Below are 25,561 nucleotides of genomic sequence, written 5' to 3' on the forward strand. Positions count from 1 at the left end.
CTCCTTCAAAAAATTAACTTTAATCCATTTTTCTCAATGAAGCTTGATCCAATAGAAATAGCTCCTTGACAGATGAAGCTGCCTTCTATTTAAGTTGCAAAACAGAGCTCAATGGGAAGTTAGAGAGGGAGAAAGTGACAAGATGCAAAAGATTTCCTGCAATTCTATACATTGTGTACAATCTATCTCCAAAACTAAAACACAGACCACTTAAAACTACAAAGAAAACTTCAGCTAAAAAAAAAAAAAAAATGAAGAAGGGAAAAAGAATGAAGAGGAGGAAAAAAAAAATGAAGAAGGGGGAAAGTCTGGTAAGCATTGTCAAAAGCAATGATATTTTAAAAAAATAAATAGAAAAATAGATTTGTATTTTGTTACCTATTCTCTACTGATTGAACTAAGTCAGCACTTTCTACTCTTGGATCCAACTTTCAAGTCTTGCTCTGCATTAAACATTATAATTGAGACACTAAGCTATTTGGTATCTAGATGTGCCAGTATCAATTTCAAAAAAACAGAAGTTACTTTTTGTAAGCCCCTGACCCAGGCATTTGAGCCACAGTCAGACTTCAAGAAAAACACTTCAGAAAATAAACACAGTCCCTACAAGACACGATAGAAGAACTGAGTTTGTGTGCTCCAACAACTTTCCTTAACTGTAAAAGCACTGATAAAAGCACATCACTGAATTACAACGTATTTGTAAACCTTATTTACCAAGAAGAGTGAAAAAAATGCTGTTTCACACGTCACACTTAACTGAGCATCATATCTAACAAAAAGGTTCCAAACATTTAATGAAAGAACATTCTGGAGAGTTATCACAGAAGTGATGCCACAGCACATAGCCTTTACACAACCCTTTATCGTAGCTTTTTATCGGAGGCAAATATCATCATTGTCACTTAACTAGTAGATAAATCATGATGGGCTTCAGATTTAGACAAGTTATTTAAAGAACAACAGAACAGCTATGCAAGATCAAAATGCCAATTTAGTTCAGAGTTCTTCACTGGGAGACAATAATACATGCTTAAGAACATGAAAACCAAGGCAAGGGTAGAACAACCCTTCACAGCATATTTTTTCTGCTTTCTGTAGTGAGCAGCTTAAGCAGTTCAAGTAAAAGGTTTTGTCTCCACATCATTCTGTTTGTCATAGCCCACAAGAAGGGTATTTTCCCTCAATCTGTCTACACCATTTTTGAACCTAATTAAACTTTCACATTCAGGAATTCATTGACAAATAATTTTGTGATTCTACATCATGTAACAATAACTGTCGTCGTTTTAAAGCTGCTATATGATAACACAAGACATAGGAAGACTACAGTGAGGTTAAAAGAAATTGAGTAATCATATCCTAGCTTTAAAAGAAAATGAGTAATCATATCCTAGCTTTTTTCTCTACTCCATTCTTTCTAAAACGTGCATGTTTTCCAGGGTCCAAAGATCTAGAGCTATCCTCCCACACAAAGAGGCAGAACCAGTAATAGAACTGACATGTTAAGCCACTTTCTTACCTAATCTAAGTTTCAGTAACCAAAAGTACAATTTCAAAGTTAACCACAATTAAGTTTTCCTATTTAATTTCATGGGGAAAAATATTACATTATTACCTTTCACTTCCTGGTGTGGTAATTCTGTAAAAACGATGCCTCAAGTGATGTTTGTCCCCATGATAGCAAACTGTGCACAAGTCATAATTTGTGCATTCAGCACATTTCCACCGGATGCCAATGATGGGTTGCTGTCGACAAGTATCACACATAGTCCCATCATGCTTGATACCTATGAGAAGAAAAAGAAAAACAAGACTGACAACTTTGCCACAGCACCACACAGATCTCTGTTGCGCACCATAACAATGTGAAACCCTATACTAAAATGATAACAATAAAGAAAAGCTGCTAGTGATACTCCATCAGCCTATACAACTGAGGCGAAAAGATAATGGATTTTGCCCCATATCTCCAGTCGACAGTCTGTTCCTGAAATGTTCTATCTTGTCTCAGCTCAAAAAGCTGAGAAAGCTGTGCTTGTTTTTTTCCATCTATACCAATCAGAGACAGAAAGTGAGAAATGCATATATACAGGCAGTCCGAAATGTTATCTTTCGATTAAGACTATCAACACACCTTACACCACAAAGGCTACTGTGTTCAGCTCTTTGAAAATCATTGGTTTGACTTACACATTTTGTACAGAGGAAAAGATAAGTGCTTATCTCAACTCTTTTCTATTCCAGCTAAAAATTAAGCTCTCTTGGATAGAAGCCATTAGCTTCAAGAAAATCTGTTACTCTTTTTGAAACATTTTACTGCTTTATATGTTGGTTTGTTGGAAAAGAATGTGCCAAAGACAGACCAGATGTAACCCATCAGCATGTGCTCTGCCCAGACTTCTACAGAAACTGAGTTTTCAAGACTACTTAGTCCTACAGCTTTGCCAAACTACAGCAGAGAGAAAGTTATCAGTCACAGTTTCCATCCATGTGTTTTGAATACAGTGAACAATCACAAGTTTATTTAAAAAAAAAAAAAATATCAGAACAAATTCTGCTACTGTTTGGAAAAAAATTAGCAACAGGACAGAGAAGCATTGGCATTCAGTCTGTATCACAAGCTAAAAACAATTACTAAAAGGCTGTAGTAACACAGAATTTTTCTAGTCACTCACCCTTTAAAAAACAAACAACCAACAACCAAATTCCCCCAACACACACAAAAAAACCAAACACATAAAAAAAACACAGAAACACTTAGCACCGCATAGCCAAGAAAAAACAGATCACTCTGAAATTAGTGAGGAAAAAGAATGGGTTTTGTCCCCTCCAGAAGGGATGCTTTCAGAAATGACTGCCAAATTCACTATAAACCTGTTAGTCACTTATGTCCAACAGCTGAGCCACTCGCAATGGAGAAAAAAAAAAAATAACAGTTGGAGAGGCAAAACTGAAGGAAATGCCTTCTTGTCTGATCACTTCACAAAATCATATAATAGCTGAGACAATCTCTGGGGATTGTCTACTCCTACCACCACTGCCCAAAGCAGAGTAAACTAGAGCCAGCTGCCCAAGACCATATCCAGTCAAGTTTTGAGCTTCTCCAAGAATGCAGAGTCCACAACCTCTGGGCAGCCTGTTCCAGCGCTCACTCATCCCTAGAGCAAAAACGTTTCTTCTTATGCTTAAGTGGAAATCCCTCTATTTCAATTTGTGCCCACCACCTCTTGTCCTGTCACTTGACACCACTGAAAAGAGTCTAGCTCTACACCCTTTACAACCTCCATCAGGCATTTATATATGCTCTTAAGATCTCTCTGAGCCTTCTCTTCTCCAGACTAAACATCACCAGATCCCCCAGTTTCTCCTCATATCAGATGCCTTAAGATCCTTTAAAACACATTTGCAGCCTTTCGCTTGACACACTCAGTATGTCCATGTCTCTCTTGCACTGGGGAGCCCAGAACTGGACCCAGCACTCCAGGTGTGGCCTCACCAGTGTGGAGTAGAGGGGAACGGTCAGCTCCCTTGACCTGCTGGCAACACGTTTCGTTCCTAATGCAGGCCAGGAGACCACTGGATAGCTTCATCAACACAAGGTCCATTGCTGGCTCATGGTCAACTGGTTGTCCACTAAGATCCCTAGGTCCTTTCCTGCAAAGCTGCTTTCTGGCTAGCTGTCCCCAGCTTGTACTGGTGCAGAGGTTACTCTTCCTCAGCTGCAGGACTTGGCATTTCCCTTTGTTGAATTACATGACACCCCTGTTGGACCATTAATCCAGCCTGTCAAGGTCCCTCTGAATACCAGCAAAATCATCTCGTGCATCATTTCTCCTAAACAAGAAACCTTCTCACTCTATCTTCTTCCAACTTTGATAATTAACATATTTAAGAAGATTTCTGGTCTCATAATTAAAAGCTTTCCTGATGCACAAACATTGGAATAAATATTTAGTAAAGGCTGGAAAAGGCAACACAGTTTGAGCAAAGACTGCATGTAGCACCACAGAGATCTGAACACCTCTTCAAGAAACTCAAAGATAGCCTTCGGTTACTGCAAAAAACCCCAAAAACTGCCTATGTTATACTAAATGATCACTGTAATTCCTGGAGTGGTTCATGACTGAAGTGGCATCCAAGCCTTGACCATAATTCTGTGCTGAAATTTTGCAGGTCTGGCACAGACAAGTCCTATAACCCATAACGTTATTTGCCTACTCCAACTGCCAGACAACACACCTCATCTACTATAATAATCATTCTTTTTAACTAACCCTCTACATCTAAAAAGTATTTTTGTCATCTGGTAACAACAACAGAAAATGCTGTTTTCCTACGAAACAACAACTTGGAAATCATTCATACATTTTCTCCCCTCACTCAACTCCATCGATGATCTTGTTCCCAATGTGGAAGGTTAGCATCAAGTAGAAAGCGATCTTTCTTGTTACATACACTGGGACTTTGATATCTGGTATCTGTTGATTACCTGTAACACTCAGAGACAGTATTAGCTATGATTTCGAGGTCGCTGCCTCACTGCTATGAATTGTACTGAATCATTTTACTACTTTTTTGTGCTCTTCAAGAGCAGGTAGATTACACAGACTCAGACACCCTGTTACTGTCCTGTTGCATTGCTTAAAAAGTCTAACTAGTCATGGCACTTGGGGCTGAGAGGTGGTATTTGTTTGTTGGGTTTTTCTTAATTGATCGCTAAACTTGTATTTCACATAGAAAGAGAAAAGTTACACATCTTTGGATTTTTTTTTATGGTTGCTGAACTTCAGGGAAGACAGTTTGCCAAGGATCACATTTATTTTGGCTGTAAAAGGACCAAAGAATTGGGTGCTGCAGGACTCTTCGGTCTGTCCAAGCAACAGGAAAGAAGGCAAAAGAAAGGCACAATCACAAGTCATGTAATACAGAACTAGGTCATTTCACAGTAACTTAAATAAAAACTAAATATTAGCCAGTGAGGCAAAAGCCGCTGTGGAAGAACTCAGAAAAATTTCCTTAGGAAAGACCAAGAAAAAAAATACAAATATGTTTGACTTAAAAGTCATTTTACTGACTATAGTGTCTGGAACTTCAAAGAGAACAGCGTATGTCTGTATTTGGAGTCTCTGAGAGAGTCACATTACATCTCACAGGTCCCTAAGCAGCACCCTGATAGATACAGCCTTTCTTCATCCATTCCCTGACACATGATGCCAGCAGCAACACCCACTTCAGTGCATGCCTCACCTGACCATGCTGCTCCACTCTTTCCATTATGCCAGCAAAAGGTTTTTGCAGAGTTGAGCTGTAAACTGAACCAAGAAACATACCCGGCTGAAAAAAAAGCCAGTAGGAAAAAATATTCAGCTGGACTGGTTTCCCAATCCCGTTCTTTGTGGCACTGCACAACGCTGCTGGCAAGACAAACAGAGCATGGCAGGGCAGGAGGAGGCAAAGTAATCCTGTTCAGAAAGTTTAACCACTAAGAGAGCTTTCACTTCATCTGCCAAAAAAAAGACACTAAAACAAGATGCTACTACTGGATCACAAAATGTGATAGTTAAACCCTTATTCATGTTGACAATACAAACAAAATGAAGTCTTTAAATCAACAGTATGTTTTAAAGGAAGTTGAAAGATTTTATTTTTTTTTTAAGTTGAGTTAGACATTACAGGTACAGGAATGTGGTGGGTTGAGCTTGGCTGGCTGCCAGATGCCCACCCAGCTGCTCTCTCACTCCCTTCCTCAATAGGATGAGAAGTGAAAATAAAAATAAAAAGCTTGTAAGTCGAGATGAAAGTGAAATCACTGACCTATTACCATCACAGGCAAAGCAGACTTGAACTGGAGAAAAAATTAATGTATTGCCAATTAAAAAAATAAAAAGAAGAAAAAAAGAGAGGTTGGCAAGGAAGACAAACTAAAACACCTTCTCCCTATACTCCCCCTTTTTCCCAGACTCAACTCTTTCATTCCCAACTCCTCTATCTCCCCAGAGGAGACAGAATCATAGAATAATTTTTGTTGTAAAAGACCCTTAAGATCATCAAGTCCAACCATTAGCCTAACACTGTCAAGTCCACCTCTAAACCACATTCCCTAAGCGCTACACCTCCAGGGACGGTGACTCAACCACTTCCCTAGGCAGCCTGTTCCCACACCTGACAACCCCTTCAGTGAAGAAATTTCAGTGACAATGGGCAATGGAAGGTTATGATAAGTCCATAACAGCTCCTCACACTTTTCCCCTGCCCCAGCATGAGTCCTCTCTACAGCCTACACTCCTTCAGGAAAACACTGCTCAAGCATGGGCTCCCGATGGGCTTAACTTCAGGGCATGTCCACCTGCTCTACTGTGGCCCTCCATGAGCTGCAAGGGGACAAGCTGCATCACCGTGGTCTCGATCACCATCTACTCACCAAAATGCAGTAAGGACTTGATGTTGGCACTACACACATTTGGGGGGATAGGAGGAGACATTATTTCTGATGTTTCAGACTAGCTCTTTTCTAGTCCAGTGGACTGAACTCTCATCAGCATTGCGATATCTTTAAATTTACTTGCAACAAAAAATAAACCAGTTTGTGTGCTCCAAAACACCCCATGATGTAAACTGAAGCATAGTAAACAGGAACAACCAGGAGACTAGGTCAAGTGTAGGCTCTGGAGCCAAACTGAAATCCTGACCCAAATGCAACCTGCATCTGTCACATAAACCACTTCTGCTCTTTGAAAGGAAGGCTGTTTAAGAAAGGTTGAGAAACAAAAACTTTACAAAGTTTATGTGAGGAAAGAATGCCTTAATTAAACTACTGGAATACATTAAAGTGCCATAAAACCTTCCCAATTCAAACATCAGTCCTGCAACTGGCCAGCTGTGTACCAGCAGAACACTTTAGGTCTCTAAAATGAGATATTGCAAAAACTAAACTTCCAAGTATTCTTCAAAATTTCCTAGGAGCAGACTATTTCAAAATAAAACAAGTTTTGTATCATCCTCCATACTGCACTGCCGATGGGGGGCAAGGGAAGAAACTAGGTAATGAGAAGGTACCACACTTTCACCACGTCTAATTGCTTTTAAATAGCTGCCATTTCCTAATGTCTCTCCAAACTTAGGACACCATAAAATCCAGTATTCCTGATCTCCATTTGTCATTAATGTTTTTACTATTTGCATTTCATGTTAATTTCCTACCTCTATGTCCCTACCACAGTTATTTTTCACTTTTGCCCTCTATTCCCAAATCTTTCCTGGTTTACTGAGTCCACCAGATCTCTGTCACCGCTCATTTATACATCAATTTTACAACCTTTGCCTACAAGTTTTTAAAACCCATGCTCACTCTTAAAGATGTAAAAGGAAATAGAAGCAGTGTTGCTCAAATTGCTATTTGAATTTATTACTAATATCTCTCTTGTACTAAAGATAATTTTCAATATACAACTGTCCAATAAAAGAACACTTTAATGGTAAAATAAGATGTACAAGGAGTATCCATACCACTCACTGTTAAGGAAGCAGAAGTAAATAGTGATTCCTATTGCTTCTCAGAACCAATGAAATCTGGTTTCCAATGGACTCCCTCATTATTCTCTACAAAAATCTAACAAGTCAACATCCTTTCATATCATAATGACAACACTACCAGCAGACAAGGGATATAATAAATTACTTGGAAAACTGATTCATTTAGATCTCAATTTAAAAAGCAATACCAATGTTTTGTTCTTCTCATTTTTCCACTCCAGACATTTTTTTACACTATGGGCATACTCCAGGCAAACTGAAAATAAAGAATTCTTAAAGATGAACCATATTCCAACAAATTGTGTAAAAACTCAAATCAGTGTCCCCATAAACATAACTCATTAATTAAATAACCTGTTTGGCAGCAGCCAGCCGACCAATTACAAGAGACACCAGACTTGTCAAAGCATGTGTCCTATCTGGTAAGGGTATCGCAAGATACATGAGGAGGGAGAGGATTATTGTGTCGGAGACATGGGGGAAGGGCAGGAAGAACAAAGGATATGTTTATTACTTAAAAAAAAAAGGCTTCCCAAGTACCACTGCTCATGAAGCTGTTAGATTTTTTTACTTGTGAGGAGTTCTATAAGTATTTTAAAATAGCCACTAAAAAATCTTGACTAAGATAATTTGCCTTAAATTACATTTAATGTGCTAAAAGCATGAACAAATAGATAAATACATAGGATAAATCATCCCAGGTGCTCTATCTTTTAAAATGTTCCAACATATGTAACTACATGATGATTTACGCAACTCTTCAAGGTTACTGAAAACTATTAAGTACAGAAAGCCACTCAGATCTTCAAGAGATAACACTCAAATTTTCAATATTAGAAGAATACAACACATAGAGCCTTTCACACTGCACAGATGCTCACCGTAGCTGCAGGATAATTCCACAAGACTGCATTTCCTGACCCCAGCCCCTCTGCCACCTCCTCTTATTCAAACATAATTGTGTAAATATTTTAAGCAGGAAAATAACATTGTTACTTTGAACCGGCCATATAAAAGAGGAAATAGATGACAAGCGATTTTTTTTCTGAAGCTTTGTAGAAAGCAAATCTTCAGGAAGAGAATAAACACAAAGTTTCGGTAATGATCATAAGTATTATGTGAACATAGTCAGAAATGCTCTCTGCAAACATGCTACTGTACAGCCTTCACATTTAGAAAAGGCCACCTTCCCTTCTAAATATAAAGCTTGGGTTTATATGCTTATACCTTCTGCTAAGCAGCTAAGACGACTACTGCTGTTTGCCTTTTTTCCACAACACTACAAGAAAAGAGGGATTCTCAAGACTCCCAGATCCTGGCAAAAGGTGACTTTACAGAAAAAAAGGATTTATTTGCAAGTAATCAGGCAACCAGACTGCACTGCTAACATATCACATCCCACCACTTACTTCATTTAGGAGGCAACTACACAGGACCAACCTGAAGTTTCTTTTCTTCTAACCGAAATTTCCTTTCTTTTCACATTCTTCATTTACTAACCCCTCCCAATTGCTCTGTCTTGCTTAAAGACATGCTGGCCATTATAAATATGACCACCAACTGGCAGCTAATACAGCTAACTTGGTAAGCAGAACTGAAAAACAAAACTTCATATCACAAATCACTCATTACCCAGATGACTACATCTGGAGCAAATAGCTTATAAGACACACTTCACATAAATCATCAATGACTTTTTTATTTTAAAGACCATCTAAAATCTTAGTACTAAGGCTATTCAAGTTTTATAAAAAGTTAACATAGTCTTTCAATGCCTACAACCATTAAAATACAAGAACAGTACATCATTAAGTCTATGGCATTAAAACAAAGGCATATACACGTATGTATATGCGCATACATGTATCAAACTCAGGGGGTTGTTTGGTTGTTTTTTTGTTTTTTTTTTTAAATAGAATGAGCTTCAAACAGCACTTGTATAACATAATGGGTTCCTGATGCATCACCACTGTTTCTGGCTGCACAGGCCATCAAAGTAACAGGCTCATCAAAGCAACAACTCTGGCTGCAAGCACTGCTTCTAAGAACTCATAATTGAGTCTGCTTTTGAATACCTCATAAAAAGAACTCCCAGCAATAGATAATTTAATTTTGCTTTCCACTGTTGTATTTTTCTATTTATTCTCACTATAAACTTACAATCACATTGTGACTGTAACTTTATGAACTAGATCATTTCTTTCCATTTTAAACTATAAGCCATGATCTAACACTGTGCTAAGTATCATCAAACAAAATCCACCCCATATTTTATAACATTTCCTTGCTAAACAGCATCCTTATTAATACCACAGTTAGAAATTCCTGCCACCTAATGCCATTTTCCTGCAAATATTTATACCAAAATTATCTAGATGCCCCCTAGAGATAATATCAAACTATCATCCAAAGTCAGAGTCCCTTATTCTAAACAATGGGTAGTCACTACCATGGAGAAAAATAAGTAACTACAAAAAGGTGGAAAACTGAAAAAGGGAAGTGATTTGCCTGAGAATACAAAGTGAATCAGTAATAAAACCAGGATTTTGGTCCTAATTGACAGCATCCTAGTTCCCTTTTGCTGCTACAACTTTACAGATTTGTACTCTTTTTGTCTCCAGGATACTATGACCTCAAAAGTAACTCCCTCTAGTAAAGAGCAACCCTGGGTAGCTCCATGCAGCAGCTCCAAGAGTATGATGCATGCATTGGCCAAAAACCTCAGGAAGAGACCATTTTGCAAAGCCTGAAAACAGCAACGTTTATGAGTTTTTCCCACAGCAATATCCACAGTCCTACCTGAAGCAGAAACTAAAATTCTAATACAAAAGTGCAAACATAACTGAAAATCAGAAGGAATAAAGCAGAGGGGAAAAAATATCAGGGACTTAAAACTGAGTATTAGGTGTAAGCTTCCAGATGCAGTTAACACAATACCATCAGCTTGCAAATACGTCACGCAGAGGTGGAATAACGATCACTGGAGGTTCATATTCAACATTTATGCATACACTTCAGTTTTAAGCAGAAGCAGTCCCACTGGTTTCTACATCAAATGCAGGTAAAGTTTCGAAGCATAAACATCTGTAACACAAGGATCAACTACTTGAAAGACTACTCTTAACTTCTTGTTCCAAGGTCCAATTCAAAAGATTTTCACCTCATTTTAATAGCATCTACCCTCCAAAACAGCAACAAAAACGAACCACAAAGCCAGGAGAGACGAAGGTACTCAGACATACAAAAATTAAATCCACCTCAAAGGCTCACAATGCAATGTGTGGTGTGTTTAGTGTTGTATTCTTTTTCTTAACAACATTTTTGTAATTAATTAGAATTAATTCCATGATGCTGTCTCTTCAAGAGTCTGTTAGCTTCAACCCACTGCTATAATTTTTCTTTCTGTAACACTACACCTAGCTGGCTCAAAGATGGTCTCTACTCTTCATCAAACTGAAAAAGACGTCAGAAAAACAGTACATCTAAGCACCAACAAATAGGTCCAATTACTTCATTATTGAGGCAATCCTGCCCAGCCCAAAATCACCTCACTGTACTTCTGATGAAACTAAACAATATATTTCTCTTTGTGAGTTTTAACTGTAAAAACAGGTGCTAAAATGAACATTTCCCTGCAGTGTTTGCAACACTAACACTGCCGCATAATGTCAGTGCAGATATAAATCCATTGTCCAAACTGACTGTATTTAAAGCATGAATATCAGGCACCCAAGTAATTACAAGAATGAACAAATGCATTTTTTTCCCAGTACCTTCGCTATTTTACAGCAGGTCTGGCAATGCAGATAAAAGGCAACAAGACAAAACACTATTTCAACCACTTGATGTAATCTTTAGCAATAAGGTGTTACACCTCTTTTCTGCAGTCATCCCTCTACTTGACTCAGAAAGACTGTCACCATTTTACAAAGCAGCTCTGAAATTTAAATCCACGGCGAGGTGGGGGGGAACAAACCAAAACACTGAGGTAACATCCTCACTGTCCCCCACCCAGGCACAAGCTCTCTATGGCAAATCACTTTTGCTTTGTCTACCCCAATTTAAATGTCCCGGGACAACTCCTCTCCCCGCGGCCACACACTATGCATTTATTCTGAGTGTGTACCTATACATTTGCACACACACATATAGCCACCCACGCGCAGCCATGGGGAGAGGGGATAGTAGCCGATTTTCTGCACCCCCACTCCAAAAAAAAAAAAGAAAAAAAAAAAATAGAGAGAGAGAAAGGCACAGCCCGAAAAGGGAAAGGAGGGGAGCACTCCGCCTCTAGGATCGGGTCCTGATCCGCACCCCCCGGCCACGACAGGCTCCTGTGGGTTCGCCTCTTCCCCCCCCCGGCCCGGCCCGCTCACCGGTGGGCGCGCTGTCCAGGATGCGCAGGTCGTAGGCCCCGGAGCAGCGGTAGTTGGCGGCGGTGCCGTTGTCCCACACCACGACCACCTCCTCGGGGCTCTCGAAGCTGCGGACGGTGCCCACATGGCCCTCGCCGCCATCCTGCTTCCCCCACTTCCAGTCCGGTCCCCGGACCACCCGGGCCCCGACTCCCTCCACCATCACCCGGTTGTTCCGCGAACTGCTCATCCCGGCGACGCTCCGCGGGCCCGGGCCCCGGGGCGGCAGGAAGGGGCGCGCAGCCCGGAGGCGGCGGAGGGGGACCCCGATGGGGACGGCTGTCTCGGCCGCAGCGAGGGAGGGCACGGGCCGCGGGTGCCGGTGCGGCGAGGGAGAGACGGGAGCGGGGGGGAGAGGGGCAATCCTGACGCGACGGTGAGCGGGCGAGAGAGGGACCGTTCCGACGGGCCGGGGGACGCGACTGGGGCGAGAGGAGCCGACGGGCGGGAGCCTCCGGCCGACTCTCCTCCTCGCTTCCTCCCTTCCTACCTACGCACCCATCCCCGGCGCCGCAGCGGCTGCCCCCGGCCCGCGGCGCCCGCCCGCACCCCGCAGCCTCCAGCCACCGCTGGCCCCGCGCACCCGCCGCTACATCCGGGAACTGCGGCCGCGACGGCGGCGGCACCAGGGAGACCGCCGGCGGCCGTCAGCGCTCGGCGCGCCGCGCATGCGCTCGGGCTCAGGGCTTCTGCGCAGCCGCAGCGCCGGGGTGGGGGGGCGGACCGGGCGGGGCGGCGCTCGAGCGCCACCTGCGGGGCCCGTGCCCCAGTGCCGTGACCGTCCCTTCCCCCTTCCCTTAACGGGCCGCGGGCCTGTGCCGGTGGAAATGGGAGGAATGGGAGGAAGCGGAGGAGGGAGCGGGGGTGAATAAACCCCTGCCGGCAGAGCTGCCTGGGGCTCCCCAACATCGCCAGCCCGGCGGTTCCTTCTGGGGGCGCGGGCGCCGATGAGGCCCCGCGGGTAGCGGCCCCGTCCGTCGCTGAGGTGATTGCGGCGGCGGCGGCGGCGGCAGGGAGAGCGCTCCAGCTTCCCAAATCGCCTTCTTCCCTTTCCCGTCAGGTGGAGTTGCCTGTATCGCCACTCCTTTAGGGACAGAGGGATTATCAATTAAACTGTATCAACTAAGTCTTGTGCTATCTGCCTCAGGTAAATCTATGTTGTGTTTTCCCCATTTTTCAGTTACGTCCGTGCCCTGAAATCCCTTTTTCTTCTCAGACTGTGAACATGAGTCTTGCATGCTATTGAGGTGAGTCTAGTGGGGCTGTGCTGCTGTAGCCCACGAGCTTTTTTTAGCTCGTGTTCAGGTGTTCCAGTCAGCAAAAGTGGGGAATCTGTGTCCCTACCTGCCCTTCCCACATCAGGGCACCCCTCACGGAGGGTGTCCCTACTCAAACTTGGAGCACATACCTGCAATATAATTCTTCATAAACTACCCTCTTTGTCAGCAGTCTCACAATGCTCAAGGATTTCCTTCAACTCCACACATCCTGGCTAATCTTATAGAGAGTCATCATAGAATCACAGAATGTTTTGGGTTGGAAGGGATCTTGAAAATCATCTAGTTCCAACCCTCCTGCCATGGGCAGGGACACCTTCCATTAGACCAGGCTGCTCAAAGCCCCATCCGACCTGGCCTTGACCACTTCCAGGGGCATCCATGAGTCCTCTGGGCAACCCGTGCCAGTGCCTCACCACTCTCATTCTGAAGAATGTCTTTCTTGTATTTAATCTAGATCTACTCGCTTTCAGTTGAAAGCCATGACCCCTTGTCCTATCACTACATGCTCTTGTAAAAAGTCCTTCCCTTTTCAGCTTTCTTGTAGGTCCTCTTTAGGTACTGGAAGGCTGCTATAAGATGTCAGCTCTCAGCCCCAGCTCTCTCAGCTCATCTTCACAAGAGAGTGCTCCAGCCCTCTGATCATCTTTGTGGCCTCCTCTGGGCTTGCTTCAACAGGTCCATGTTCTTCTTATGTTGGGGACTCCAGAGTTGGATGCAGGACTTCAGGTGGTGTCTCACCAAGACAGAGCAGAGGGGCAGAATCACCTCCCTTGGCCTGCTGGTCATGCTCCTTTGATGCCACCTAGATATGTTTGGTTTTCTGGGCTGCAAGTGCACATTGCTGGGTCATGTGGCACTTGATTCTCTGATTGTTTTTGACTCTCTCTAATCATGCTCTGTGTTAACTTTTAAAAAGCATCCATCTTAAGAGACAGAGAAGTCTGATTCAGACAAAAGAATACAATTCCTTAGTCACCAAGGAAATGGCTGATAAAAGGCAGCCCAGCTACCCTTGTGTCCTGGGTATTTTTACTGTTTCTGTGCTTCCTTTCACCTTTGTGGTTATTATTATGACTAGAAGAGTCTATGAGATCATTTCCTGACTTATTTTGTGTAGTTTTCTCACAATATGTATAGCAGAGCAGAAGAATATGAACATGTAACCACCAGACTACCACCACATTCCTCACATAATTCATTCCTTCCTAACCCATGCTAAGCCTAAAGAATGTTGCCTTAAACATGAAATTATGTCCTGACAATAGGCACTCCCAAGCAGTGTCTGATTTCTGCTTTGGCAGTGGAAACCTCAGAATGCTAACAGACACCATCCTAGGAAAGCATGTAATTGCCAGCCAGTTTAGGTTTTCTTGCAGATGCTTCTCCCCGTACAAAGCTACCCACAGCTTGTACTAGCTTATTATACTTGGTACATGTAATTGAAATTAAATGTATGGCAGAATTTCCCAGAAATTCCAGGGAGTTCTTGATCTACTGAAGGTTCTAGCTAGGTTCTATCTATAGTCATAATGTTCCCATCTGCCTCACTCTACTTTTTCATGTTTTGATAGTTATGGGCAAGTGTAAGGTTCGTGCATATCTAAGGATAACCCAAAGCACATTTTTCTATTACTCTTTGATAAGGTTGGATAAAAAAGGCTTTTTGCAACCAGGAAGTTTGTGCTAGGAAAACCAACAAAGTCCGATATCAGAATTAGTTCTCCTGGAGAGAATCAGAAAATTTCACTCCTTGCATTTATTTTTCCAAGGAACTCTAAATTGTAGACATTCAGAGAGTCTGCTGCTGAACTTCAGCATGTGAGCAGATACTATCCTGGAGCTTCTTCTCTCCTAATAATCCTCCTCGTGACCACTCCTGCTCTATCCCAACAGCCTCTGCCTCTCCCTGCTCACCTGCTTTTTCTATCAGATTATTTACTTGCAAAAACCAGAATCTCTAAAGACGCCTGCATTATTAATTATGATTATTATGCTGAGACACACAAGAATACAGGTAATAAGTGGAACCCAGCATCTATCGGGCTGAATGTAAATGCTCCCCTAACAGCTAAGAGGGAGTTCTCCATAGCCCAAAATAGAGAGGCTTGTACCATTTTATTGATGTGGTAGGAAATAAAGAGTGGACAGACTGATTAAATATATTCACTTGCCAGTGACTACATGACTACATTTCTGAACTCTACTCTGCTGTCACATGGCCACAAAGCTGTGGAAGTCACAGAATTTTCATAGGCTACATTACCGTGTTTTTCAGAACTTCAAATATTTTGAATCATACATTATATTATTTATTTTGTGTGCCTGTTTGGTATTTAACCAATCTGTAAGGAAAAAAGATCTTTAGTTCCTGAACCTTTTATCTGAATTATTCTTCAAAACAACCAGTAAGCAACTACCAGTTTCAGATGCAGATTTAAAAGGACAAAACACAGAACAAGAAAGGATATACCTTTAGGGAAATATTTATTTTTCAAGTTATATTGGACATTAGTGGTCCTACCTGATATTTTTCTGCCATCAGCCACAGGAGTATATACCAGCATAAAAGTTAGTACTAGAATATAAGTAAAAGAATCTGAGTAAGCACCTGAAGACTCACAGAATGATGGAGATAGAAGAATGAGAATGTGAGTAGCAAAAGGAAAAATATACCTTTGAATTTTGAAACTAAGCTGAAGTGTGAAATAAATGAGACATGCAAAGGTATAAACAAGATGGAGATTCCATAGGATGTTGAATCCAATTAGCAAATTATGACAAGAAAAGTGGCAGATGCAGCATTTTCAGGTATATACCAGCATTTTTGATGTTTGCAGTGGAAAACTGGATACAGCAATACCTTAAGGAAAGAACTTGTATCCATTTTACAATTTAAAAAACTCTTGTTGGCTTAGGGCCTTTTGCAGGCAGAGCAGGTTACTTCACTGGCTGGTTGTTTTTACACAATAAATGCATGCGGCATCTTCAGTTTTCTCTAACAAGTCTTTGGTCCCTCAACGGGACTGTTCTGATGAAAGTTGAAAGTTTATCACATCTCCTAAACTTGCATTGGTCCCACTGACCTTATCGCACAGAGTGGCTGTTTTACAGCCTTAGAGCCAACGTGCCACCTAAAACCTCGCTACTGGAGTTAGCAGGAGTTTCATTTCTTTGCTTTTTGAGTCTACAATCTAGAAATCATACTCGGTCGTGAGCCTCCTCAAACCTAAGGCCAGCAGAGGCATAGGACTTCTGTTCTTTTCGGCCATCCCTGTTGTGTGAGGAGACCAGCTGGGCAGACTGGCAGAGCAGTACTGCCTTAAAGTGCTGCACCACATGCAGCCAAAGCTTTCCTGCCAAAGACCTGATTTACCTGAACAGTGCTGCTGAAATTACCCCTGCTGGCTGCCTTGAGAGGTAGTGCTGGCTTTGAATACCTCAGGTAGTCAGGACAGAGCACTTAAGTCACTGGCTGGAGGAAGGGAATCCACAGTGCTTTAGGCATAGGTGCCTGTAATTGCTAAGACTCATTAGTATGCATTCAGTGGAAGAATCTGGATGCACAAAAAGAACTACAGAACGAGTTCCCTGCTGGCTACCCAAAATTACGCACATTGCTGCGTCACACCATCCTCCACCTGCTGGTTATGGTCTTCCTCACAACATCCTGCCATATTAGCACAATCCAGTGAGGGGCCATGAGAAAAGACCTCTGGTTTATGCAGAATTCAATGCTATGTGTAACCTAATGACATCGCTTTAAACTCCTTGTTATTGTTGGAGAGTGTATTTGCTTTTTGTAAGAGCAGCTGCCACCCTCCTAGAGGGTAAGACAACCCTCATAGAGTCACAGGAAACAGGACTTTGGGGGTCATCCAGCCTATGCCCCTGTTCTTCTAAGCCGGGGGTGTCAAATTCATTTAGTTTTAGGAGTAGGTGTAGTTACATTTATACAGTCCTAAAATTACATTCAGCCCTTTGAAGGCAACCACGAGGCTGATGTGGCCCCTGGTGAAAATGAGTTTGACACTTGCAAGCCACTCCAGAGAGCCACTTGCCTAAACTCTCCCTCGTTGCCCTTTGGTCCTGCAAAATGTCATTCTCTAGCAAGGAATCCTAATGTAAGTATTTGCATAGATTGAACAGGAGTTGATAGGAGTTTTTCTGGATTGTCTTGTTTGATTAAAGTTGAACTTGCACTGTAGGATCAGGAACACTCAATGCAGAAAGGGGACTGTGCCTATTGCAGGAGAGAATCCCATGTGAAAAGCTTGCTTTTACATGGTTTAGAAGTAAAAAACCCGGCTTCTTAGAAATACAGTCATTAATTCATGGAGTTTTCAGGTTTTGTTTACTATTTTGCACAAATCCTGAGTTCTCAGCATTTGTAATATGAAGGATATATATAAACAGCTTGCTAGGAGTTGCAAAAGAGTACCTAGTTTACATAGAATGAGCAAATTGTAGTTTTCTTTTTAAAACACAAAGGTAGAGCTTATTAATTTATACCAATCTGAGTCCAAAAATTCCACCTCTTGAGTTGAAGACTCTGTATTAGAACAAGCAGTTTTCTCAGTCCTTCTCTTAAAAATTTAAGGCATTCTAGACCTTAAGTTTCTGGTTTCCCCCAAAATGGGTTTTTATAATGCAGGGTTTTTTTTTCCTGTGGACAGAAGTATTAGGAAAAGTTTTGGTTTTATTGAAATATGCCTACTCTTTCAGGTAGAACTAAACTAACTGAGGAAGAAAAATGGAAATATTGGCAAATGAGATGAAAAGTACTGTTTCACTGGAAAAAAAAAAGTCCTCATTAATTTTTAAATTAAAAGCATGTTGTGAATCTCCCCAGAACATCTAGGCTGATGAACATGCCACATCTTTTTAAGTGAAAACATACGTAATATATATTGTCTAGAACCCAAAGAACCAGTTAGGAACTTTAGGCTATATCCTGTTTAGCCACAGTTTACAATGTCGGAAAAAAAAATAATATCTCAGCCTCTGCTGCCATCATGTGGCCATGTACCATCTCTCACTAATGCTAAAACATACCTACCCTGTTAAAGCTGCACTGTATTTCCACTGCTTTAGTTACCAGATTCATTACTCATAACACAATCCAATTTCTTCCCCAAATTTCAGAAATGAACAATTGGCATTGATTTCTTTCCTAGTTTCTGCAGATTAAAATACTTTTTAATGCCAGATAGTGAGCAAACTGGCATGCAACATAGCAAATTCTTTGGTGCATTTGGTTTTTACTGTGCTACTGGCATCCTCTATTAAACTGTTAATTAGAACACATATACTAAACCGCAGTGTCCATGCCACTGTTTCTTTCCCTAAGGAGTTCTATCTACTCCCCTTGCTCTATGAAGGAAAATACTGATGAGCAGAGAACATATTATAAATGTGTTATTTCATTTTCCTGCTGTGAAACAAAAGTAATCCCATGGAGATCTGCTAAGGACTTTTTTCTTGTATCTGGCTAAAAACGTCAACATGTTGAAAAAAGCATTTTAGGATAAAGAAGATTATGTTTCCCAGACAGAAGCACACTGGAATCTTGTCCCTTGATTAAGGTTTTAAGTTTTACTAAGCTTAACTGTTTTGAGCATAGAGAAAACAGGATACCTGTGAAGTTAAACTTGAAGTTTTAAATATTCAAAGACAAAATAAAATAACTAAACATTCAGTAGTAATCTAGGGCATACACACTACAATACCATGTACTTGTATTTGCACATCTATACAAATTCTCCTACTCCAGCATACTTCAGAGGATTGAAGAATATATACTTCCCTGGTATCTTTAGCCAGATATTGCTGTTTTGGTTTTGTTTTGGCTTTTTTTTTCATAGATGATTTTTAAATTAGATGATGCATTGGAAGGAGGAATTAATTTCTTCCTGGTATTAAATTTTAGGATTGCAAATATTGTAAAGAAAGTCTTTACCTGATATTCTCAGCCATAGTTAGAACCAGATAGGTCATATTTTTAGACTGATAGGAAAGTAAACTGTCTCCATAGGTCAACAAGATATTTTAAGAATGTTCCTAATTTATGTGCATGATAATTTTTGTTGCGATCAATGGGACTAATCATGTGCTTACAGTCATGTACAGGTCTTGTATTACAAAAGCACTCAATATGCACTAAGTAATTCCTGAAAGATCACATCAGCACTGAATAATACTTACATTTAATTTTAATAATCTGCTAAAATAGTAAAAACATTGAGTAACTCGAACAGAATCTGAAGGTTGAATGTTGTGTCATATGAAAATAGTCCCAGTTACAACATTATGTGATCCTAAATTCTAAGCAGCAAGATTTCTAGCACACTCTGATAGACTGGTTGAAATCTCTATTAAAAATACAGCTAGAAATTTTCAAAAATATTTTTTTTTTTAAATCTGTTGCTAAACTAGGCTATATTCTTTGCAGAAAGTAGAGATTTTTAATATCATCTTGTTTATGTCTTATGCTTAGAAATATTTTTCACTATTAACATGCTAAAGAAAGTCTAAGAAATTGCCAAAAGGAAAAAGATTAACTGGACATATTTCTGACTCCACTGAATTCAGCTGGAGCCATAGCGTTCATGTATGTAGAACAAGAGTTTATCAAATGTATATGGAAGTTGTTGGGGGTTTGGTTTTCTGTTTGTTTGCATTTTCTTACATTATTACAAAGCATTCTAAAATTCTTTGGGTTTGTGTTTGAAACACAAGATGCAAATTGTTATCCACTTTGAAATGTTTATAAAGGAAAGAAAATAGGTAAATAAAACCAAAAATGTTTCACCTTAAGCTACAGTAAAGATTCCTTGGAGCCAGGAGGAAATTTAACCTAGATTCAACATCCAGCTCTACTGTACTCTTATGAAAATTCTCCAATTTCTGTAGCAGCTTCTGTTAAAATTTTTAATGAAAAAAATAATTTGATCAAGAGAAATGTCCTTAATGTATTTGCTTATTTTCAATTTGTTGTATACAGTGCTGTCTCATATTCTGAGTTTTCAGCATGCTGTGGATTGTTATCTTTGGTTTCTGAGCAAAACAATCAATTTTAAGTTAATTCACTTTTCTCAACATTATATTCAGCTACATATCACCAATTTTTAACCTTTATTTTAACTCTTCTGTGAACGTTTTAGATGACACAAAACAAAGTTTCATCATCATTATTTAACATGATGATGAGTCACATTGGTCTGATCTCTGCTAGCCACAAACCTGTATTTAATAGTTTGCCAGTTGTATTCAAATACAGGGACCTGGTTTCATGTAAACTAGATCCTGCAAGAGTCATTCCAAGGGAGACAAATATTGGTAATTCTTTGTATTGCAGCACCTGTTGAAGGTATTTTCAACCACCTAAACAGAGAGCGAAATAATACTAGATCGTGTGGTTGCATCTGTAATCAGGATACCTACTACATCTGCTAAACTGAAATACATCTTTATTGAAGGAAACCTAGTTAAAGAAAGTTACATTAAATGATACAAAACATTCCTGGTGCATCCTATCTTCCTTCCAACTTTACCACTGGAAAGGGCTGAGAAATACTTTGTGAGGGAATGAAGTGAAGCAGCATGGAAGAAAAAAATATGCATGCATGGGAATATGGAAATAATAGTTAGAGTGGCAAAGCTCAAGGGTACAAGCAGAAGCAGCTATTCCTAATACCACAACCATTGATTTTTTCATGAGTACCAGAAGTACAAAAATAAACACAGCCTGGCTTTTTCCTCTGAAATCTGAAGAGCCTCCAACATAGAACATTTACACTGACTTCATGGATTCCCTACTTCATTCACATTTTAAAGAAAGAAAAATCTATAATATGCATGAGGAAGGCTTGAGAAATGATGACTTGAATTTTTCAAATGCATTTTTTTCTCCCACTCCCCTGCTGATAATAAATATTAGGAACAGGGAGTGCCCTCTTCCCTGTATTGATGGAAAACTTTTCGGATGTTTTATACACAGACTTGAGCTTTTTAAGTATTGCTAAGATAGGTCAGGCTAACACAAAGATATTTTTCAAATTTTGTTAGATGAATGCTAAAGTTAAACAAATGTTAAAATAATTTTAACAAACAGAACCTTGAATGTAAAACTCCGAGGTTAAAAGTCACTTGGCCCCTCCTCAGAGGTGCTGCAGCACCTATTGAAATAAATTCCAGGAGAGGGGCTACAGAGAATTGTACTGGGATCGGTTTGCAATTATCTGCTGGAATATTGGTCCCCCTGCAGATCCCAAATAATCACAGAGCCACTTCCTCCAACAAAAAAATAAATACAACATAGCATGAGTGTAGACTAAACAATCGCTTCTGTAAATTATTATCTATTGCTTAAGCAAAATATCTTGGGAGACAAAATGAAAGAACAATCCTGTGCTCTACCTAATCTGTAATCCATTAGAGCTGGGTTGGTGCAATCATTTTACGAAGCACTTAGAGAGCAAAGAGCACAGTGCAAATAGCAAGTCTCTCTGGGAATGTAGGGCTCTCTTCCTCTGAATAAAGGCACAAAAAGTTCAAAACACCATAGCAACCACCTTGTGTTCTTCCCACACACACAGTTTGCAATCACTAAATTGCTTGGAAGTGGTTGTAATATAAGCAGAATATTTCAGCTCTGCAAAATGTGTTGTAGGCCAAAGGAAAACCTTTTAAAGACTTAAAAAACCCCAGTACTGGAACTGGAGGATCTGATGAGGATTGCTTAAAACAGAAGGAAGTTATTAACATTCTTGGTATTGACACTGTTGCAACATGCTTATGCAGTAACAAAAAACCCTCAGCCCTTCTCAGTACACGTAATTTGTTTGAGCCTGCCTATGGCATGTCATATACACCTGACAATGTTAATACTCCTATGAGTAAGCACAGGGCAGTGGTCAAAGACCAGATAAACCTCATCAACCTTTGCACTTTGATCTTGTTTCATGTGTTCAGTCTCTCTGGAGACTGGAGTGCTGCTATTCAGCGAGACCTGGACAGGCTGGAGAGTTGGGCAGGGAAAAATTTAAAGAAATATAACGGGGGCAAGTGTAGAGTCTTACATCTGGGCAGGAACAACCCCAGGTTCCAGTATAAGTCAGGGAACAACCTGTTAGAGAGCAGTGTAGGGGAAAGGGACCTAGGGGTCCTGGTGGACAGAAGGATGACAGGGAGCCAGGACTGTGCCCTTGTGGCCAAGAAGGCCAATGGCATCCTGGGGTGTATTAGATGGGGGGTGGTTAGTAGGTCGAGGGAGGTTCTCCTCCCCCTCTACTCTGCCCTGGTGAGACCACACCTGGAATACTGTGTCCAGTTCTGGGGCCCTCAGTTCAAGAAGGACAGGGAACTGCTGGAGAGAGTCCAGCGCAGAGCAACGAAGACGAGTAAGGGAGTGGAGCATCTCCCTTATGAGGAAAGGCTGAGGGAGCTGGGGCTCTTTAGCTTAGAGGAGACTGAGGGGTGACCTCATGAATGTTTATAAATATGTAAAGGGCAAGTGTCACGAGGATGGAGCCAGGCTCTTCTCGGTGACAACCAGTGATAAGACAAGGGGCAATGGGTGCAAACTGGAACAAAGGAGGTTCCACTTAAATATGAGAAGAAACTTCTTCACAGTGAGGGTGACAGAACACTGGAACAGGCTGCTCAGGGGGGTTGTGGAGTCTCCTTCCCTGGAGACATTCAAAACCGGTCTGGACGCCTTCCTGTGTAACCTCATCTCGGTGTTCCTGCTCCAGCAGGGGGATTGGACTAGATGATCTTTCGAGGTCCCTTCCAATCCCTGACATTCTGCGATTCTGTTGATCACATCATTAAACTGCTGCTTTTGTTTGCCTCAGAAGGGTTCCTCTAACCATCAACAGCCATGTCTTCCACTTTTTGGTCAAACATGTATATGTGCATTTGACATTTGACCATGGGCCTTCTAGTCCAATGGACAGATTCTGTGTCCTATGCTTTCTCAGCCATTTGGGATTTTTCTTTTCTTTAGCTTTTTGGGGGTTCAAAGGCTCTTCAGCTTAATGGGAATAGGGCTTGAATGTAGGAGAACAGTCTGCTGCAAGCAATGACCAGTTTCCTTCTTCAGAAATAGCACCCTGAAGTCTAGTCCTCAGTTCAGCCAAATTAGTGTCTCTGAAGGCTCCTCAGTTCACACTGTTGATGAAGCACGTTCTCAGAACAATGCTATCTACTCCAGCTGCTCACACCAGAGTGTTCCTTCACGATAAATCCTTTTATCTGGGGTGTACAACACACATTCCCAGCAAGTCAGGACCAAGACCTGGGTATGGCTGTTCTCCGTGAGCAGAAGCAGAGGAAGCGCAGTGTTGACAACAGGCTTTCCACCTGTCCAGTTTCTTTTTTTTTCCTGTAACAGCTTCAGGGAAAATAAACAAATCCCAGATCCTTCCCAGCCTCTGCTTACCAATTCCCATCCTTGTTTCAACAGCTGCAGTAGCTCTGCCCCTGTGTCTCTGGAAACTTTGGACAGCTGATTGGATAGGAAGAATAAGTATTTTTCAGTTTCTTCAGAACATTGCAATACACTGTTAATATAATCTAAATTCATCTTTTTAAATGTAATATCAATTAATTACTTGGCATACTTTTATAATTCTGAATCTTCAATGAAAAATTCTTAAAATTGTACAAACTGCTTTTACTAGAGAAGAAATAGGTGAGAAGTAGATTTCTGCTTGTCAGACTGAAAGGTAAACATGCTTGATGTTTCCAAATCCCATATTCAAATGAGCAATGTAATCAGAAACAACCATTTAATTGCAAAGTCTTTAGATGTTTTGATAGGTTTTTATGATAATTATCAAAGCAGGACTGGAATCCACTGTAGCTCCACCAGAGCAGAGTGCTTGATGACACAGTATGGACATGACAGCACTTTTTGCTACAGTACAGAGCTGTAGCTCAGTATCCAAGAGCTTGCCACCTCTGTTTCATGGTGAATAAGATGGACCAAGATGCTTTATGCCAGAGAAAAATCTCTCTGGTAAGATCTGAGCAAGGAGAAGCAACTGAAATAGGCCACATCTCATTTCCTGCTCTTGCATTCCTTTTTTTTTTTTTTTTTTGGTTATGATCCCAAATTCAATTAGATTTTAAAATTTGGAAATAGCAATAAAACACAGATAAAGTAAGGAATTAAGAGTCCCACTGAGCAAAGTCTATCTTCTCTCACTAGTTCATGGAGCTGAGATATAAAATAAGGAGAAGTATTTCTGTGTCCCGTGGTGCATGCATCTCAAATAGCAGATGCTCAGCTCCAGGATCTTTGTGTTATCAGGTGTGCTCACAGGACTTTGCCAAGGAAAGGACGGAGATACTGTGTGTCGTCTTCTGAAGCTGAAGGAGGAAGCATTTGAGTCAGTAAACATGTGAGGGCCCCCCTGCAACTGTAAAGGGAGCAGGCAGAGTTTCTCTTGCGGGATAGAAAAGACATATCTACTCCTCTCTGATCCTCATTAATACCTTGTAACAGCAGTGAGAAGTGGAAAAGCAGTTGCACACTTTGGTATCACTCAAAATATTTAGACATATTGCTGGTCAGCCAGTGCTGCATCTGGAAGCTCCACTGTCTCCTCTTCCTCCTGTACAGTACTTGTGTCCTCTACAAATAACAGTGTTTGGGAAGTGGACACGCTGCCTCTCCTGCTGTGACCAAGTTTCCACACGCCTGCATTAGCTGCTCCTCACGGTTTTCACAGAATCACAGAATGTCAGGGATTGGAAGGGACCTGGAAAGGTCATCCAGTCCAATCCCCCTGCCAGAGCAGGAACAACCAGATGAGGTTACACGGGACGGCGTCCAGGCGGGTTTTGAATGTCTCCAGAGTAGGAGACTCCACAACCCCCCTGGGCAGCCTGTTCCAGTGTCTGTCACCCTCACTGTGAAGAAGTTTCTTCTCATATTTAAGTGGAACCTCTTTTGTTCCAGTTTGCACCCATTGCCCCTTGTCTTATCACTGGTTGTCACCGAGAAGAGCCTGGCTCCATCCTCGTGACACTTGCCCTTTACATATTTATAAACATTCATGAGGTCACCCCTCAGTCTCCTCCAAGCTAAAGAGCCCCAGCTCCCTCAGCCTTTCCTCATAAGGGAGATGCTCCACTCCATCACCTTCGTTGCTCTGCGCTGGACTCCCTCAAGCAGTTCCCTGTCCCTCCGGGGTCTCTGTGTGGCCCCACACGCCCTGCCTGAGGGAAAGCGCAGGGGGAAGGCGACACCAAGGCGCCTCAGGAAGGCACCTCCCGGGAGGCGGGAGGAGCCGGCCCTCCCGACCCGCCGGCTGGGGCGCTGCA

General features: G+C 41.4%; 1 protein-coding gene across 2 annotated transcripts in view; it reads right to left on the minus strand.

The window, feature by feature from the left end:
* MIB1 (MIB E3 ubiquitin protein ligase 1) overlaps nt 1-12,567 on the minus strand; it is a 73,270-nt gene extending 60,703 nt beyond the window's left edge. For both annotated transcript variants that reach the window (XM_080339267.1, XM_080339268.1), the window contains exons 1-2: nt 11,913-12,567; nt 1,619-1,790 (exon numbers count right to left, since the gene is read on the minus strand). In XM_080339267.1, the coding sequence (XP_080195393.1) occupies nt 1,619-1,790; nt 11,913-12,141 (401 nt within the window). In that variant the 5' untranslated portion in view covers nt 12,142-12,567. The remainder of the gene's footprint in view (nt 1-1,618; nt 1,791-11,912) is intronic.
* Between the last annotated feature and the right edge of the window lie 12,994 nt (nt 12,568-25,561).

The sequence above is a fragment of the Nesoenas mayeri genome (assembly GCF_963082525.1).
Source record: "Nesoenas mayeri genome assembly, chromosome: 2".
Taxonomy (NCBI): domain Eukaryota; kingdom Metazoa; phylum Chordata; class Aves; order Columbiformes; family Columbidae; genus Nesoenas; species Nesoenas mayeri.